Raw genomic sequence first — 18,949 nt, 5'->3', positions numbered from 1 at the left:
CCTTTTCCTCATGGCTTTTATAAATTATATTTGATGATTGAGACAAAAATTAGAATGCCATCTGATAATCAATGGTATTTAAAAGCGGGGAAGGTAAAGGTACCTAAATGGATGTAAGGTGTCCACATTTCACTCAAAGTGGTAAAATGTCGGGGTGCCTGGGTGGCTCAGGTGGGTGAGCATGCGACTTTGGCTCAGGTCATGATCTTGTGGTTTGTGGGTTTGAGCCCTGTGTTGGGCTCCACACTGAGTGCAGACCGTGCTTGGGATTCTCTCTATCTCTCCCCCTCTCCCACTTGCACACACATGTGCTCGCTCTCTCTCTCTCACTCAAATTAAATAAAAAAATAAACTTTAAAAAGTGGTAAAGTGTTATTAGTTATAAGCTATATATATATATATATATATATATATATATGACATATATATATATATGACACATAAAAGTATATGGTAATACTCAGAGCAACCACCACAAAAACTGTAGAAAGAAATACACTCAAAAACACTATAAATTAATCAAGATGGAATCCTAATAGATGTTCAAGTAGTCCACAGGAAGGTGAAAAAAGAAACACAGGAATGAGAATCAGAGGAAATAAATGGAAAATATATAATAAAATTGCAGTCTTAGGTGCTGCCATAATTACCTTAAATGAATTGGAATAAATACATCAATCAAGAGAGCCCACAGTCCACGAGTTGGCATCAGATAACAAGGGTACCTACCATTTGGCTTTCTGGGGTCTGTTCCCTGCACATCTGGGGGGCTGTTCCCAGCCTCCCTCTGGGGGGCTCTGCCTGGAGATCCTCGACAGGCTCTCCCCTCAGGGTCCTGGGCTGCGCTGCTGGTGGGATGCTGTTTGCTGGGGGTCCAGCTCTGCCTGTGGGGCTCAGCCTGGGTGCTGGGCACACAGGGAGGGGCTTGGGATCTGCAGGAATCTGGGCTCAGCCTTCCCTTCTGCTGTTCTGCCTCTCTTCGTTTGTTTTCTTCCTCTCGCTTCCTGGAAGCAAAGCCAAGGGGAAAGAGGAAAAAATTAGAAGAGCGTGACCCATCCAAATATTCCTGACTGAGATTTAAATTTTATGAGGAGCTACCACATCACAGGAGGGATTTGGAAATTCATGATTACCACAATGTCACAATTTTCAGTCTTTTCTGCAGACCTTAGAGCTCAACAGAAGATGAAGCAGAAAAGAATCTTATAGATCAGCCTTTGCCCAGCTGGGGCACACATGATGGAAAACTATGTGATGGGGCACACATGATGATATGACAATCCTGAGGTGTGTGTGCCCAAGCTTGTGTGGGATCCCTGCCTGTAACTCCACGCCTTTTTCTCCTATTCCAGAAAGCACATCAGAATGCTGCTGAGAGTGCCAGTCACAGGGATGACCTTTAATCTTCTCTATTTCTTAAAAAAGACCATCGGCAAACCTTAGGATTTTATGAAACGATTACTTACAAAGCACCTCACAACTGATTATAATACACCTGTGAGTTGCCACATGGCTATCCAGAGCTCCAGCTAAGGAGGCAAAGCCACTCATTTTGCAGATGAGGTCCAGAAGGCAGGAGGATTTTCAAAAAGTCATACACAAGTCGTGGTGGCGAGGCTGGCACCTGTGGATAGCAACGGACTAGAAGAAGGCTGGCCAGGAGAGGCCAGGAGGAGAAACGAGAGGCAATGGGAAGAGGATGGGCCTGTGACAGCCCAGTTCCAGAAAGGGGCAAGTTGCCTGAGGATGAAGGAGCTGAGTTAAGGACAAGGTTTGTGTGACCAATAGCATCAACTGGTGGGGATTTCCAGGGGAAAGAAAGGGGGAAGAAAACTAACATTTATTGAGCATCTTCTGTACTGGGTACTGAGGACCATGGGGTTCGAGCCTCCCTAGAGGAAACTTCGATTCAGAAGGGACACTGAGGAAACAGAGACCTAACAAATAATGGAGGAAGTGCTCTGCTAGTGTGCTTGCACAGAGCAAGTAGCGATTAGTTTTGTCTGGAGGAGTCCGGAAGCTCCCAGCTGGGGCTTCTCAAAGATGTGAAGTCTGCTGGGGCAGATTGGATGGGAATGAGGAGTTCGGTGGGAGGGAGCAGTTTGGGTGAAGGCAAGTAGTGTGGAAAACTGGGTCTGTTTTGCCTCTTCTCATCTTTGAACGATGCTTGCTATACCCAGCAGGCACTCAATGCAGATTTGCTGCCCAGATGACTCAGTTATTGCTCAGGAAGAGAATTAGGTGGCCACATAAGGTTCAGGTTCAAGTAGAATGAATGATTCGGTGTAGTGGAGAGAAGCCCACGCTGGGAAGTATGAGAAATTTTCTAGTCCTGCCCCTGCCAATAACTACATTGAGCCGGTCACTTTCCTGTTCCTGAGACTCAGTTTCCCCAGGTCTGACACTTGTGTGATAGTTTATAACCTGGAATTGATTTAGGGGCCTATTTAGAAGCCAGATGTCTTGACAAAACCTGGGATATCTTTTGTAACCAGAGAGATGTCTTTTATTGTTATAGTTGGTATCAGAGTCCCTCTTGGGGGAGGGAGGACCTTGTTTAGACAAATATTGTAATCAGCTTCAGAACGGACCTGAGGGCTGGCAGCAGGTGAGACGTTTGGGACCTAGGTGGTGAGTGGCCCTGAGGCTCCAGGGTAGGGCTATTCTGTGGTGACAAAAAATAAATAAATAAATAAATAAAATAAAAAAAGAATGTTTGAAGCTCCTGACAGGAGGGAGGAGATGAAAAAACCAGAAAGAGAGAGAAAGGAGGGGGAAGAAAGAGAAGATAGAAGTCCTAGCATTGTGTAGAGCAAGGGCCAGGCCAAAGAGAATCCTCCATGGTGAGATGATGGAGAAGGACTTTACATCTGTGCTCATCACACTTTAACCCAGAGAGTCTCCTGACATCTCATTAAAATCTAGGTTCTGATTTAGCAAGCCTGGAGTGGGGCTCAAGATTCTGCATTTCTAGGGGCATCTGGGTGGCTCAGTTGGTTGAACTTCTGATTCTTGGTTTCAACTCAGGTCATATGTCCTGGTTTGTGAGTTCAAGCCCCGCATCAGGCTCTGCATTGACAGGGCAGAGCCTGTTTGGGATTCTCTCTCTCTCTCTTCCTCTCTCTCTGCCCCTCCCCTGCTCACATGTTCTGTCTCTCAAAATAAATAAATAAACTTTAAAAGAACAAAAAAAGGCTCTGCATTTCCAACAAGCATTCAGGTTATACAGGTGCTGTGGGTTCCTTGAACCACACCTTGTGTAACAAGGCTTAAGAAAATGGAAAAGTGTCATATGGACTGTGAACTGTATCAAGATGGGCTAGGAAGTGCGTTTCTCCTCAGTGATGCAACTTTTTTTAAGGTCTACTAGGCTCATACCACTTTTTTATAAGCACCCTGACAAGCTGCAGAGCTAAGATACCAGACATGGAAGCAAGAAGCAAGAGTGAGGCAGAGGCACTAAGCCTCTGCAAAGTCACAGAATTCAGATTTCCATAGGCTGGGGGATTTGAAGCAATGCTTGTTTAGATCTCAAGGGACACAGAAGACCCAGATGTAACCCGCTATCTGGGTTACACTCTGATATAAAGCCTTGTCCACTTAACTTCCCCTTCTGAAGGTTTTTTGTCCTGTGGTGAAAGCTCCCAATCTGGGGTCCACGCTTGCTTATCTAATGGGTTCCCACCGGCTCCCATCTGAGCAGAAGTGGCCAGATGGGTTGTGCTAACTCCTGTGTCGCTCTGATGTTTTCATTTGACTCCGGTTTTGTTCCACGCTTTGCCAACTGCTGACGCCCGAGTGTGCGGCCCTGCAATCGACAGGCTGGCTGGACGGCCTGTCATCATCAGGGCCTGATATTCGTATGGATGCTAGCAGGTGCCAGTTCAGTGTGAGCTGTGCGGGAGAAGGCTGCTTTTCAGAAGGTGGAAGCATCTGGGTGGCTGAAGTGCCGCTAATTGATCTAACAGCCTTGCTCCTGGCAGGCAGGGGGACGGCCTCTCTGTTTATGAGCACCGATGAAGAGAACTGCTCTAGGAAAATATTGGTCATTTCGACAGACACACACGTGCGGTTGTCTGGCTTGGCAGCCACATGGATCTCACTGCCATTAAGAAGGGCTTTGAGGTGATAAATTAGACTTTGTTGTTTGAGCGGTCATTTCTCTTTCTTTGGGGAAAGCAAACAGCTTTCCTTTTCAATTCCAAGAAGCCACTTACAATCAGCCCCTGGGCAACCCTTGTTACTGCACACCTTTCTGGGCCTCCAACAGAGACAGCCACAGGACACACAAGGGATCCGGCCTTTTAGAGTGATCAGGATGTCCAGAAAGCAGGGGCACTCGGCCTTCTGAAGACTTCTTTGGAAGGGGAGGTTTGCAGGAGGGTGTTGTTGTTTTGTTTTGTTTTTTGTTTTTATTTTTCATTTTGGTAGAACCAAGTAAAGCAGATTTGGAAGAAAGAATGCAATTATCAGAATATGTCATTAGACCCTCAGTCTGTGAATAGAAATAAATTAATGTTTAAAAAATTTGACTCATTAACAAAAAAAAAATCTTCCGGGCGGCACACCGCCCACAACTGTGCAGTTCTCCAGAGCTGTGGCTCTTGATGTAAAAGTAGTGATCGCTGGGGAAAAGGGGGGCGGTGGGATTAGAGCTGGGAACGATGCATAACCTGCATCCTATTATATACCTGCTGCCTTAAAACAAAAGCAACAACATGGGGTGCCTGGGTGGCTCGGTCAGTTAAGTGGCTGACTTCAGCTCAGGTTATGATCTCATGGTTCGTGAGTTTGAGCCCCACGTGGGGCTCTGTGCTGACAGCTCAGAGCCTGGAGCTTTCTTCGGATTCTGTGTCTCCCTCTCTCTCTGCCCCTCCCCCCACTCACATTCCATCTTCCTCTCCAAAAAGATTAAAACAAACAAACAGAAGCAACGACAGCAACACACATGCACACACAGGACACAGCCCGAGAGGAGAACACGAGCCTATGCATATCCCTGGGGAATAAGGTCCAGTGCCACTGTTCATGGCCCAAGTTCAAAGGAATTTCAGGTGATTCATTTTTATTTGGTAGATAAGGAAAATGAGGCAGAGAGGTAAGTTATTTACCTATGACTACATACAGCTGAGCTGGAACTCAGCTTTTCACCCCTCCCTGTACAATTTACCTCTGTGACTGAGTCATTTTCGTAACATTTCACTTCATCTTTTTCTATCATTTAAAAAATGAACTGGGTCATAAGAAGAAACTGCTAACATTGCATCAGAGTGGCCATTAACAGCATTTCAACCTAGCCCCAGATGTAGCCTTTCATCCTAAAACTCTCAGATGCAGTAATTGTCCTGAAATGTAACTGTTTTTTTCTCCAACTAATTTATTACAGAATGTGTAAGTTCTAGTAATCTTCGTGGGGATTATGTTATAAACTCGACCTATTTTGGTCCAATTTAGCAAACAAACACTAGAAAAAGAATCAGTGCTATTCTAGTTTATATGAAAAACTGAAGAGAAAAAAAAAATCCTGTCTATGACACAGCAAGTAACATTTTAGCAGGAGATTTATTAACATGGTGGAATGTTCACGCACAAAATAGTCCTACCTTGTCCTCTCCTTTTTTCTATTATCTTAAGGGAAACTGACCAGACAGCAGTTTTCGAAGGACTGCCAATTAGTCTGGGTTGTACAGTCTTTTCTAGAGCAATGCTTATAGCTCCCCAGAGGCTCAGAGTATAAAAAAGGGAGAAAGTCAACTGAAGATGACATCATTGGCAATGTCCATTTTGGGTCCTGTGCACCACAGAGCAAAGAAAGTCTCCCAACTGTAGGCTGAAGGAACTGGGGCTGTTTCCCCCAGGGCAGAAAAGATTTAAGGGACACATTGCTGCTGCAGATCTCTGAGGTGCTATTGTGAGGCACTGGCGTGCCCTGCAAACCCTCCAGATCAGACCTAAGTCCCAAGGATGGGGATTTCTCCAAATTAGTGGCCTAGATGGCAACTGCAGAAATGGGCCAATAAGAAACTCAGTAATCAAAAGATTGCCTGATGTGCAGAGAATCAGATCAAGGGCAATCATTTAAATGACTTGGCCATCCAATGGCTTAGCATCTCAGGACTGGGACTGTTTGCAGTGTGGCACAGATCTGCCTCTGGACCTGGACAGTTTGAGTCCTGGGAGATGATTTTTTTCTACCCTCCTATGTGGCTTCCATAGAGAGCTGCATTTGCCCAGTTTTGACAAGAAGAAACTAGTTCTGTCAGACAACGCAGAAAGAAGCAGGGTCTTTCCCATTCGAGTGGAGTATTCAAGTTTCCATTGCCATGGATGTAGGGCCTATGAGGGGTTTGAAAGATGTGATTAGAATGGCTTCACAAAAAGGGACATCTAGTTTGTTTCGACGTCCTACTGTTGGACCAAGTTAACTGGGCTTTGCCCTAATGACATTCTTGATTATAGTCTTGGTGTAGGCTTGTAACCAACTAATCTTCTTAATTTTCTCAAAAATTTAGTTAGAATTTGATGTGCTCTGCCATGGTAGTTAGCTTTGAGAGTAATAGGAAGAATTTTTTTATTAAACTATGTTGCAGAATTGTGATGGTGGCTTGGCACCATTCTTTTTTTTTTTGAGAGAGAGTGAGAGTGGGGTAGGGTAGAGAGAGAGAGAGGGACAGAGGGAGAATCCCAAGCAGGCTCCATGCTGTCAGCCCAGAGCCTGATGCCGGGCTCGAACCCATGAAGTGTGAGATCATGACCTGAGACAAAATCAAGAGTTGGACGCTTACCAACTGAGCTACCAAGTTGCCCTAATACCATTATTTTTTTAGTTTTTAATTTTTTAAAAATGTTTATTTATTCTTGAGAGACAGCGAGAGCAGGGGAGAAGCGGTGGGGGGGGGGGGGGGGGGAGACACAGAATCCAAAGCAGGCTCCAGGCTCTGAGCTGTCAGCACAGAGCCCAACACGGGGCTTGAACCCACGAGCTGGGAGATCATGACCTGAGCCAAAGTCGGACGCTTGACTGACTGAGCCACCCAGGTGCCCCACAACACCATTCTTTTAACAACAACACTGGAACAACTGAACAAATACTGGGTTAAGAGAAAAACTGATTTAGGGCCTGATTCTGGTTACACTTATAAGTATAAGAAGAAAGAAAGAAAGAAAGAAAGAAAGAAAGAAAGAAAGAAAGAAAGAAAGGGAAAGAAAGAAAAGAAAAAAAGAAAGAAAAGAAAGAAAGAAAGAAAGAAAGAAAGAAAGAAAGAAAGAAAGAAAGAAAAGAAAGAAAGGAGAAAGGGAGGAAGGGAGGGAGGAAGGGATGGAGGAAGGGAGGGAGGGAGGAAGGAGGGGAAGGAAGGAAGGGAGGGCGGGAGGGGGGGTGGGGGGAAGCAGGGCTGATGCACGCTGGCCTGTCCAAACGGATGCTGGCACCTGGAGACAGCCTGCAGCCTAAGTGTGGTTGGTAGGAGTCCTGGCTTAGGGCAGGACTGAGATTCCTGTGCCATCTTTCTCCTTTACTAGCTGTGTAATTTCAGGACAGTTAACCTCTATGTGGTATTTTCCTTATCTATGAAATGAGATTAAAGATAGTTGCCCTGTGTCTACCTTACTGAATGACTGGATGGACTTAATGAACCAATATATAAGAACTTTGTAAGCTGTAAAGTACTATATAAACGTAACTGGCATTACTGCTTTTTAGGTAAAGCTGTTAAGATAAAGCTGCCCCGTGAAAGGATCTGGTTAGAAGTGAAGAAATCAGTGTCTGGCATGGGTTCCTTGCAGTTAAGAGCCACAGGGCTTGGCCTGATGATACTTTCAGAGATGCTCATTGATGAAACCACACGACTCCCTTTCCTACAAGAGCCGCTTTAATCATCTCTCTCCAACCTCTCGTGGGTCCTGCATTCATGGCAATGGAAATCTAAATACTCCACTGGAATGGGAAGGAGCCTGTTCACTGTTCTGCAGTGTCTGACAGAATTTTCCTTTCTTCAGCACTGGGCAAACACAACCCTCTGTGGAAGCGACACAGTGGTTTCATGTTCAAATACATGCAGTGGTGACCCCCTTTGCTCTTACGTTTCTTTTAAGAATCAGAATAAAGAACTGTCATAAACCTGTCAAATGGTAATTTGCTCATGAGAAATATCGAGGGAGCTAGGAAGCCAAAGGCACAGATACAGAAGCACCAGTGTGTGTTGTGAAGATAAATGGTATGTAAACATAGTTCCTGCCTGAGTAGGGCAAACAATTAAAGTGGTACTCTTACAGAGATCCACAGAATTGAAGGAGACCTAAGAGAGTATCTGGCCCAAGCTTTCCACTTGGCTGAGGGGGACACTAAGGCCGAGAATGAAAAATGATACATGTAAGGTTTCAGACCCACTGTAGGGGCAGCTATTAAACATTTAGGATTTTATGATTAAATGCTTATTAAATCTCAGGTATTTTAAGAGACTGGACATATGGAGACACACAATATAATCCCTGTTCCCAAGGAGTTGATAGTCTAGTGGGGGAATGAGGCCCATTCACTCCTGCAGATGGTTCTGCGTGTAATGGCTTCTGGATGTGATGAGGGCCAACACGGAGGGATCTACACGGAACTATGGGAGATGTGGGAGGCAGTGACTACACTGGAAGAAAAAAAAAACACCTAGAAAGGGTGTCAAATGAGAAAGAGGGAAGGAACTGAGAGGTTATAAGAGCGTGAGCGAGGACATGCAACCCAGGTCTCAGAGAATCTTTGACTCAGAAGAAATCTCAAAGACTGGCTCTTCATACAGCTGAAAGAAATTCCTTGTATATCACCCCGGCGAGATGATAATTCAGTTTCTGCTGGAATATTTCCAGGGAAAGGAAGCTGATTACCTCACAAGGCATAAAAGGTTCCGCTCTAACCTTTTCAGTTGGTGTTGTGTGGTATGTAATGGGGTCTTCTGTACGATTCTGTCTCTTCATTGTCACTGAATAACAGGCTGAGTAATATCTGGTCTCTGACTTCCTTTCAAGGGAAGAAGAAAATGTCACGTGTCTTAGGACCTTTGACTTATAGAATGTTAGAGCTGAGGAGCAGGGAGCTCAGATATCATTTAGTCTAATGGTTTTTAAAAGTCTCTTTGTGACTCATGGACTTTTTTGACATTGTGATAAAAATATGTAGGTCTCCTCCCCAAAATGTCCATATGCTCATGATATACAAACCGTTGCACACAGTTTCAGGGCATTCATGGAGCCCCAGAGCCCATCCTGGATTAAGAAATCTTTTCATTTCTTGGGAAATGGAAAACTGAGGCTCAGAGAAGTGGGATGAAATGGAGTGGAATCATAGGAGTGATTTCCCATGGGTCAGACGACAATGTGAGCAGAGGAGTAGGGCTTATGGGTCAACCCTGGAGAAACTGATTGCCAGACTGAAGATGTTCAGGGAAGCAGGCAGTAAGCGGATCTATTATAAATTGAAAAGGAGACTTGGGGTAGGAGTGGGGGTGCCAGGAGCACTTTCTTTATCTGAAAGTTGGTTTATGGAAAAGGGTGTAGACTTTTCTCTTTTGCTTTAAGGGGTATCTCAAGACCAAAAGGTAGAAAAGAACTTCTGACAGAATTGCCCTCTACTGGAATGTGTTTGAATTCTTTGTCACTTGACTTTTTTGAGGACACAGAACAACCTCCTTAGAAGGGACTTCAGCATCACAAGAGTTTGAACTGGATGACTCAAACTGGACTTGATTATGTTAACTCTAGGAGACATATGCAATCTCATAGAGTAGCCAGAAGGCAGCTCAGGTCTCCCAAAGAGTATGGTAAGTTAAGGAAAGGGAAATGTGAGGAAGTGAGGGAAGTTCAGGGTGGCGGAGCCCTCAAGTGTGAGGGTGTGGGAGGGAGGCAGTCATGGAGAGAAATGGGACTTGGAGATAGAAGCGGAAGCAGAATGATGAAGGGTCTTATGTGGGACCATGGATGGTATTCAAGAACAATGGCCCGTGTAGCATGGTGGGACATGAGAATGGAGGCAAGAGGACATTTCAAGAGGAATTAACAGAATCAATGGTGGCATCACTAGCAGGGAAATCAGGAGGCGAGAAGAAAGGCTGTGCTGATGAGGTGTAGGTTTCACAGTGAGTCTGAAGTGACAGTGACAACAAGACACAAAAATGGAAAGTGTTGGCAAGTCACAAAAGGACAGCAAAGTGGAAATGCCCACTAGGCAACTGATGATGTGGAATCAGAGTTCCAGGAGGTCAGGATGTGAGACAGATTAATGGGCTATCTACAGAGATGAAGTCACTGAGGTTTCATGAGTAGACACCTTTCCAATGGAAAAAATGTATAGCATGAGTAGAAGTCTAAGGAGCAAGTCTGCAGAGCTGACCTCAGTGTGGAGATGGTATAATTAAAAAGCTGTGAGAAGGAAGAGATGGAGAGACAGAAGAGAGCTGGGATAAGAGAGTGAAATAAAAACCCAGCAAAATGGAAGCTTCTGGGGACAAGAGTGATCAACATAAATACAGTCTTGTCTAGTGTGCATTCAACTGTGTGCTATGGCAGGTAAATTATAGCAATGTTCCTTTTGGCAACAACATAGGTGGTGCAGTGTGAGTTATAAAGTGCTTTTAAGTGGATTATAGCTATTTCTTAAATAGTACTTTCTAAAAGACATGCCTTGGAAAGCATGACTAAAACTTTGCTCTCTCCCAATTTCTCTATCAGTAAATGAGAAGTCATTTGAAGTTTAATAAGTTCTTTTCACATCGTTGCTTTAAGGATGGTGATCTGTGCCATCCCGATGTGCTATGCTGGGAAAGGTAGACCGAGGCGGTGCCATGTGCCTGGGTCACCTTGGCCAGCGAGGCGGTAGCAGCGAGGACTGAAGTCAGCATTCTGATTTTTGTTCCTTAAAGCCCAAACCACATCCAAAGTTAAACACTGACTCAGATCTTAAGAAATAACTTCTGAGAAATAAAATTAAAACAAATGAAATCAGTTTCTTCTCCCTTTAAATATTTCTCTTGGAGTCCTATGCCCACAAGCACCGTAGGAGGTGATGGTTAGACTGTAAGAAATTTATTTACTTCCAATAATGACACCTAATAGAGGAAAGATTGTGACTGAGAAAAAGGAAACAGGTTACCGTTCCCAGTTTGGGCCATTTCAGATATTATCTCAGTAAGCACAGCTCCCACATAACAGGTTTTTAAAAAAGACCTTCAGGGGTGCTGGGGGGCTTAGCTGGTTGAGCATATGACTCTTGATTTCAGGTCAGGTCATGATCCCAGGGGCGTGAGATTGAGCCCTACGTCAGGCTCCGTGCTGAGCATGGAGCCTGCTTAAGATTCTCTCTTTCCCTCCGCCCCTCCCCCACTTGCTCTCCCTCTCTCTCTCTCAAAAAAAGTAATAAAAAAGTTTTTTAAATGAACTTCAGAAACTAAGAACTAAGAACAAAGAGGACCCATTGTCCATAGCCGTGAAACCAACCAGGATAACAATGAAGGGGGGGTTGGGCTAGGTGGTCCCTTAATCCCCCTACCTTTTCAAACCCTCAGGACTTGGAGTCACAAAAGGCCTGGTTAGGAAAAAAAAATATTCTAAGGCTCTATTTATGCATGTCCTGAAGTGAAAGCCCTTCCTCTCTATAGGAGATCTTCTGACAAATGGATTCTTGGTTCTCGGCTCTATGCTGACTCAGCAGTGCCTGTCCAAACTTTTGGCCCCTGGGGTATACGGCCACTAGGCAGCACTGCAGGCAAAGGAGAGAAGGAAGAGGCTGAGATCATTAACAGAGAAGACTGGGGCGGAGGTTCCACAGAACTGGAGAATGCCTACAAGTCAGCTGGTCTAGTTTGTCATGTTTCATAGATGAAAAAACTGAGGCTCAGAGGACGGATGCTGTGTTACCCTACAACCCCTCTATTCTGCTGGAAAGGGAGTTTGGGGACTCCAGGGCCCCCTCTCTATGCTAATGAAGTAGAATGTATTTGGACTAATACACTGCTTTTTCTTTTTTAATTTTTTTGGTGGGGGGGGGTGTGCAGGGTGGGGAGGATATACAAAGTTGTTGCCTTTGTACAGTCCCACCAACATATTCAGGTAGGTGTGACTTCAGATTCTGAAAACAGAGTCTCACCCATAAAAACCTGAGTTTATGGAAACATCAGATGGAAGGAAATATAGCATTCCATCCCTTACAGAGAATATTTAACTTACAACTCAGGATAATTTGCCATGTGTATTAAGTAATACCTACTTAACAGTTGTCACTCTCATGCAAGGAAATTTCCTAATAAGGATAGAAGAAGAGGCACGTAGAGAGGCCTCAGGTTAAACTGGATTCTTTGGCAAAAGCGAAGAGAAGAGACCCTCATAAAGAGAACCGTGCAAGATAGTATTTCCTAGGATGCCACCAACTGCAGTAGCTTCGGTCACAGAAAATGATGTCTTCCTGTCAATCTCATCTACCAAAGGCCACCATTATGGTTAGCATCCCAGTTCACAGTGGCATTTAACTTCTCACTAAAATGGCTTATCCTGCCTTTTATTATTATTTCAAATTATTATTTATTACACACATGCTTCCCCCTTGTGGGCAAGAAATGGAAGGATTCAAGATTTAGAAACATTCACGATCCAGCCAGGAAGTTAAGATTCTGCCTGTTATCTTCCGCATCAGAGGTTTGGGGACCTATACCTCCTGATGCAATAGTTCCCTGATAAATAAAGCATCCCAACAAAGGTATCCAAGAAAAGGTAAACCAAGGCATAATCTAAAATCAATCACTTCTGGTAAAATAATCACACTGTATATGTAATAGGCACACAGGACTATTTTACATAGTCTATAAAAATAGCGTGAGGTCCTTGAGGCAAAATCACTATTTTCTCTAAAGGCTCTAGCCAAGAGTTTTGAATGTACAGTAAGAACCCGGTCAATGTTTCATGAACACATCACATGAGTTAGTACAGATTTGATAAGGAATAGGTGGGGAGGGCAAGTTATTCACACAACTTGGTCGCTTTAATCAAATCAAAACTAGACGCTTCTCATGAAGTAGGTTAGACACTGGTGTTGGTTTCCTGTGGAAAGGCAGGAAAGGAAGGAGGAGGAGCAGTTATCTCTCTGTAGCTTCCTGTAGGTAAGCTCCTGCCCCCCACTCCTTGCCATCGTGGCTGTGGCAATGGTTTGTCCCTGGGTTGGAACCGGAGGGGCTAACCTAGACGAACAGCCAGCCACCAAGTAGAGACTGGGCCTTGGTCCTTCCCTGTAGCCTCAGTGCCCCATAGGCCTGGTGGGCAAAAGGGGGCGGGGTGTGACACAGGGACAGGGATCAAAATTATTTCTTTCTGATCCTCTTCGGATTCCTCCTCCTGGCCACTGCCCACCCCCCCGCCCCACGTGCCCCCTTCCACCCTGATTCTGGGCTGTGAGAACATAATGTCCACAGCTCTCACTTACTTGGCAGCAGCATCTTTTCTCAACTGTTCGTGCTTCATGAGGAGATTTTTCCGATCTCGAAAAGCTTTTCTGACCTTGTACCCTTTGTAGACAGCCTGGATTTTGAAGGCAGCGATGTCTTGTATGGCTGCGATGGACAGGGCGCCGTGCTCCAACATGAACTGGATCACTTCATGGCGCTCACCGAGCAAGGCATAGTCAAGGGGAGTGTACCTGAAGGAGGAAGGTATTTTGTAAGTGTTGGCATGTAACCTGAAGTACAGTTCAGTTGGCAATATTATGCAGCAAAGGAAACTTCATTCTGAGATGTGGACTCTTCCTCAGGCAAGGCTATCTTGTGTACTCCAGGGCTGTTCCTTTTTTTTCCTGAGGGGACAAAACAAGGCAGGAGCTGGGGTCAGGCGCTTTGTGTCACTGACCATGATGGTTCCTGGGTCTTGCTTGCTGGCTCACAAACCGGGGGCTATAGGAACACATGATCACTTTTCTTCTTCCCCATGTGCCAAATAATACCCTGCTCCTATCTGAAAAAGTACTGCAGATAATTTCCTGTGGGACTCCTAAGTTTAAGCCTGGGACTACTGATAGTTAATGCTTGTGAAATAAAAAATACATCTCCAAATGGACAGATTTAGTATATGATGAGGATGGCTCTTTAAATCAGAAAGCATTTATTAAGTAGTTTTGGGACAGCTGCATAGCCATCTGGAAAAAAAAGAGAAAGATTCTTATATCACATTTTACATGAAAATGAGTTCTGGATGAAGCAAAGACCTAAATATAGAAAAAGAAACCATGGAAGTACTAGAAGAAACCAGGGAAGACTTTTTAAAAAATTAGAGTGGGAAGGTCTTTTCTAATAAAAATAGTACAAAACTCAAAACTGTGAGAGAAGATTGACAAATCCAACTACATAAAAATAACAAAATTTTGCAGGGCAAAAAACACCAAAAACAAAGATAAAAGAGAGTCCTCAGAACAGGAAACACTGATGGCTCCTAAACATATAAAAATATGTGCAGCTTCACTCATTTAAGAGAAATATAAATTAAGACTAACAAGGAGAATTAGGTTAGCTAACCAATGAGCAGGTTAGCAAAGATTAGAAAGTTTAATAACCCACTGTGCTGGTAAGGATGCAAAGACAGGCTCCCTATGTACTACTTTAATCTTCAGAAAGACCAATTGGGCAGTATCTATCAAAATTGTTCCCACATCTGTCCTCTGGCATTTCACTTGCAGGCATATATTCCAGAGACCTGCTCTCGTGCGTGCGTGTGTGTGTGTGTGTGTGTGTGTGTGTGATGCTTTCTATGTAAGGATATTCACAGAGGCACAGTTTGAAATAGTTAAAGAATGGAAACAACCTCAGGATCCATCAACAGAATACTGCTTACATAAAGTACAGGCCATTTGTGTAACGAAGTCATCTCTATAATGCAGCCATTACTGTGGCATGTGAATAAAATAAGGAACAATGTCCAGGATGTCTTGTTAAATGAAGAAAAAGAAAACAATTAAGCAACAGAACAGTATTATGGCATGCTCCTTTTGAATAAAAAAAAAGAGAACATATCCCTGTATTCTTATTGATGTAAAATATATCTTTAGAAGTTTACCAAGAAACTGGTTGACAGCTACATCTCTGGGGAGGAAACTGGTTGTCTCAGAGGCAGGGGTAGGAGGGACATTAAGTTTTAACTGAATGCTTTTTTATGCCTTTTATTTATTTATTTTTAATGTTTATTTATTTTTGAGAGAGGGAGAGAGACAGAGTGTGAGTGGGGAGGGGCAGAGAGAGAGGGAGACACAGAATCCGAAACAGGTTCCAGGCTCTGAGCTGTCAGGACAGAGCCCAACACGGGGATCGAACCCACAAACCGTGGGATCATGACCTGAGCCGAAATCAAGAGTTGGATGCTTAACCAACTGAGCCACCCAGGTGCCCCTTTTATGCCTTTTTATACCTTTTAAATTCTGTACACTGTGCATACCTTTTTGATAAATATATTATTTAGAAAAGATGGGTTTTATTGTCATATAGCTATATATTTGAATCTCAACTGGCTACTTTCTAGATGTATAATTTTGGGCAAATTCCTTTCTTAAAATATATCCTTTCTATTTCTGGAAATATAAAATAATTGGATAAATACACAGAAGAAAATAACAGTCATCTATCCCCCCCCCCCCCCTTAGAATTAATCAGTGTTGTTATCTCGGCAGGTATGTTTTTTAAATGATTACTTTGTAATAATGACACATATTTTAAGTATTAAAATAATGCAAAAAAATACAAAAATTGAAGTAAAATAAAATCCCAACTCTACCTTCCAACAATGGTAATGCTGACTGTCACTTCTTAACCAACTTACCTCTCCTCACTACAGATTTGGCATGAAGAATAAATGAAATAATAAATCCAAAGAAGATAACACTGTGCCTGGCATAAAAGAAGCAATTAATAAATGTCAGCTGTTGTCGTTATTATTATAGGACATGCACTGCATCAGGGTTTGTGATACCATGGTCACATGTCATCGATATTGTTCCCACAGGACCCAAGCTAGGAGTTATGGCCACCTAACGACTGCTACTGATCTGATTCCTCTCTGGGAGACTGTTACTAATCCAACACAATCAGAGGTGTTAGGAAGAAATGATCAGCTGATTTATGAGGTGGAAAAACTGATGATTATATGGATGCATGATTAGACACAGAAAATCATCCAGTGATTATAGAGATTTTCTCTCTTCAAAATTCACCTGACAGTCATAGACGTCAATGGAGGAGATTTTTCAGTATAAGCAAAGGGTGGTTTGGTCACTTCTATAAGGAAACTGAATTCAGAAGGAAGTCTGTATGTTAAAATTAAGAAACTCTCATTTTTAGGACATCTTGATCTGTCTTCGCTGTTCAGGGACCAGAAGGCCCTATGGTAGAGGTGCCAACATAAACTTTAAAAACATTATCTATAAGTAGGTAGTGTCTTGTAAATTCAGAAGAACTTTAAAATTTTTCACTATATGTTTTATTTAAAAATTTTATTATTTAAAAAAAATTTAATTCTAGTATAGTTAACATACTGTACTGAATCAGTTTCAGGTGCACAATACAGTGATGAAGTGATCAAGATAAGTGTAATCACTATGTATTCTAAAATATCTTTCATGACCGTACTCTCTCCCAATGGAAAAAATTATCAGAGTCACAGAACTCTATGACAGTAGAGCTAAACTGAATTTTGGAGGTCTTTTGGCTTAACAGCTTCATTTCATAAATGAGTAAATAGATTCAGAAAGTTTAAGCAACTTGCTGAAGGTTATGTAACTAGTTCCCTGCAGAACCCAGACCTGAACTAAGACTGTATGACTCCCTGTTCAGCAATCCTTCCACAGCACATCTATCAGTCCTGGAATATAATCCTTGTACAGAATGAAGCTGCTTCTCAAATCAACGTGCAAATTACGTATGCATTTAGTAGATTTGATCATCTTTTCTAGAATTACTAATAGGAGTGTCTTTTTCACACAGTATACAAGCAGGATTATCAAAATCTGGTGTGTGAAAGTAAGGCCCAACCTCTGCCTTTGCTATATCTCTCAGGACACTTGTGGATGGAAAATTATATTTTAAATATCTTTATCATGAAAAACTGTATTTTTATTATGAGAAACTTCAAGCATAAAAATAGCATAATAACCATTTATATGCTCATTACCCAAATTTAACAATTAGCAAGATTTCTGCCACATTTGCTTCCTCCAACTCCTTTCTTATTATTTTTGGTGAAGTGTTTTAAAGCAAATCCTAGAATTCCTATTATTTAATCATTCTGCACTACGGTATTGATCCACAAATAATGTGGACATGAGCACAACGTCATTACGGTATTCAGCAAAATTAACAGGAATTCCTTAGCAAAATCTAGTACCCACTCCAAACACAGATTTCCCAATTTTCTAAAAAAACGCCTTCTTTATAATTGGCTTATTCAAATTAGGATTCTTAGTCAATATTTGATTCATGGAAACACAGTCCAAACATCCAGAAATATTTTAAGACCAAAGTCTATGCCTAGTGTTTGGGGACTGACCATATTGCAAATTACTACTATTGAATCTTTCTTCACCCCAAATTCAATTTAGAAACACTCAAGTGCTGTGAATATTCCCATCGATGCCGGAGGGTGGCTGTCAGATAGTTATTGACTGAAAGCCAGCGGTAGTTGGCAAAAATTATGTCTATACAGTGCACATCAAGTGCTTGGTGTCAGTGCATGAGAAGTAAAAATTAGCACCATGTTGATGGTAACCAGTCAAGAAACAATGTAGATAAAGCCAAGAGACAAGATACAATTGGCCTTGCCTGTGCAGGAATGGTCTGATGGGATGAGTGGAAGGCCTAAACTGGAATGTCAATAAACATCAAAGGCAGAGCCGGGTTCTGACATTTGCACGTCAAGGTGCACTGCTGATGAAACATTAAAGGAGACTAGGATATTGCCACTGTCTCTTTTCATCTAAAGATTGGCAAGTACAGTTAGGAGGATTTTTCCTTCAGTCTTTTGGTCTGTAATTAACATATGTTTACTCTAGGAGGCAGTAAGCACCTTAATTCATACTCTTACTTAGGCCTGAAATTTAAGGCTTCCCCTAAAAATGGGAACTGAATTACAACAACAAATGTTTTTACTGTTTCCTAAGAAAACAGCAGTCAGGCAGTAAATACTGTTATAGAATAAATCCTTTCTAATAGACCTAATAAATCATCACAAATTCCTTAGGATTCTTAACCTTTCCCTTTTGCCTTTATGGGATTTCTAAGAGCGAAATCTTCTCTCTCACATATCTGCTTTCATGTCAAAACCTCAGCCTTGAGGATTCTGCTTGGCTTTCCAGCTTCCTTCAATGTCCAAACCCCTAAATCTTCGAGTCTTCTTGGTTTTGCAGTTGTCATTTGACTATAATAGAGACAGTGAGTTCTTTATACAACCCCTTCCAAAGTAAGACATACTAGTCTGATTTACCTAATACTGTATGTACTCGAAGAATTCCAGAGTTTCTTTCTTTCTTTTTTGTTTTTTTTTTTTAATTTTTTTTTTTTTAACATTTATTTATTTTTGAGACAGAGAGAGACAGAGCATGAATGGGGAAGGATCAGAGAGAGAGGGAGACACAGAATCCGAAACAGGCTCCAGGCTCTGAGCTGTCAGCACAGAGCCCGACGTGGGGCTCGAACTCACGGACTGCGAGATCATGACCTGAGCCGAAGTTGGCCGCTTAACTGACTGAGCCACCCAGGCGCCCCTGTTTTTTTTTTAAAAGTTCATTTATTTTGAGAGAGACTGAGACAGCACAAGTAGGGGAGGGGCAGAGAGAGAGGGAGAGAGAATCTCAAGCAGGCTCCACACTGCTAGCGCAGAGCCTGATGTGGGGCTTGAATCCACGAAGCCGTGAGATCATGACCTGAGCCAAAACCAAGAGTTGGATGCT

The 18,949-nt window shown here is 42.8% G+C and overlaps 1 protein-coding gene across 11 annotated transcripts in view; it reads right to left on the bottom strand.

Moving 5' to 3' along the window:
* The window catches only part of INVS (inversin), a 172,465-nt gene that overhangs the window by 31,636 nt on the left and 121,880 nt on the right, over nt 1–18,949 (bottom strand). For all 11 annotated transcript variants that reach the window (XR_006210653.1, XM_042964745.1, XM_042964746.1 and 8 more), the window contains 2 exons: nt 13,454–13,666; nt 730–1,004 (listed from right to left, as the gene is read on the bottom strand). Coding sequence is in view for 10 of the 11 variants with exons in the window: in XM_042964745.1 (XP_042820679.1) it covers nt 730–1,004; nt 13,454–13,666 (488 nt within the window). In the remaining variant the exon portion in view is untranslated. The remainder of the gene's footprint in view (nt 1–729; nt 1,005–13,453; nt 13,667–18,949) is intronic.

The sequence above is a fragment of the Panthera tigris genome, chromosome D4, assembly GCF_018350195.1.
Source record: "Panthera tigris isolate Pti1 chromosome D4, P.tigris_Pti1_mat1.1, whole genome shotgun sequence".
Classification (NCBI taxonomy): Eukaryota; Metazoa; Chordata; class Mammalia; order Carnivora; family Felidae; genus Panthera; species Panthera tigris.
Note: the sequence above shows the minus strand (reverse complement) of the source record. Positions and strands in the feature narration are given on the sequence as shown.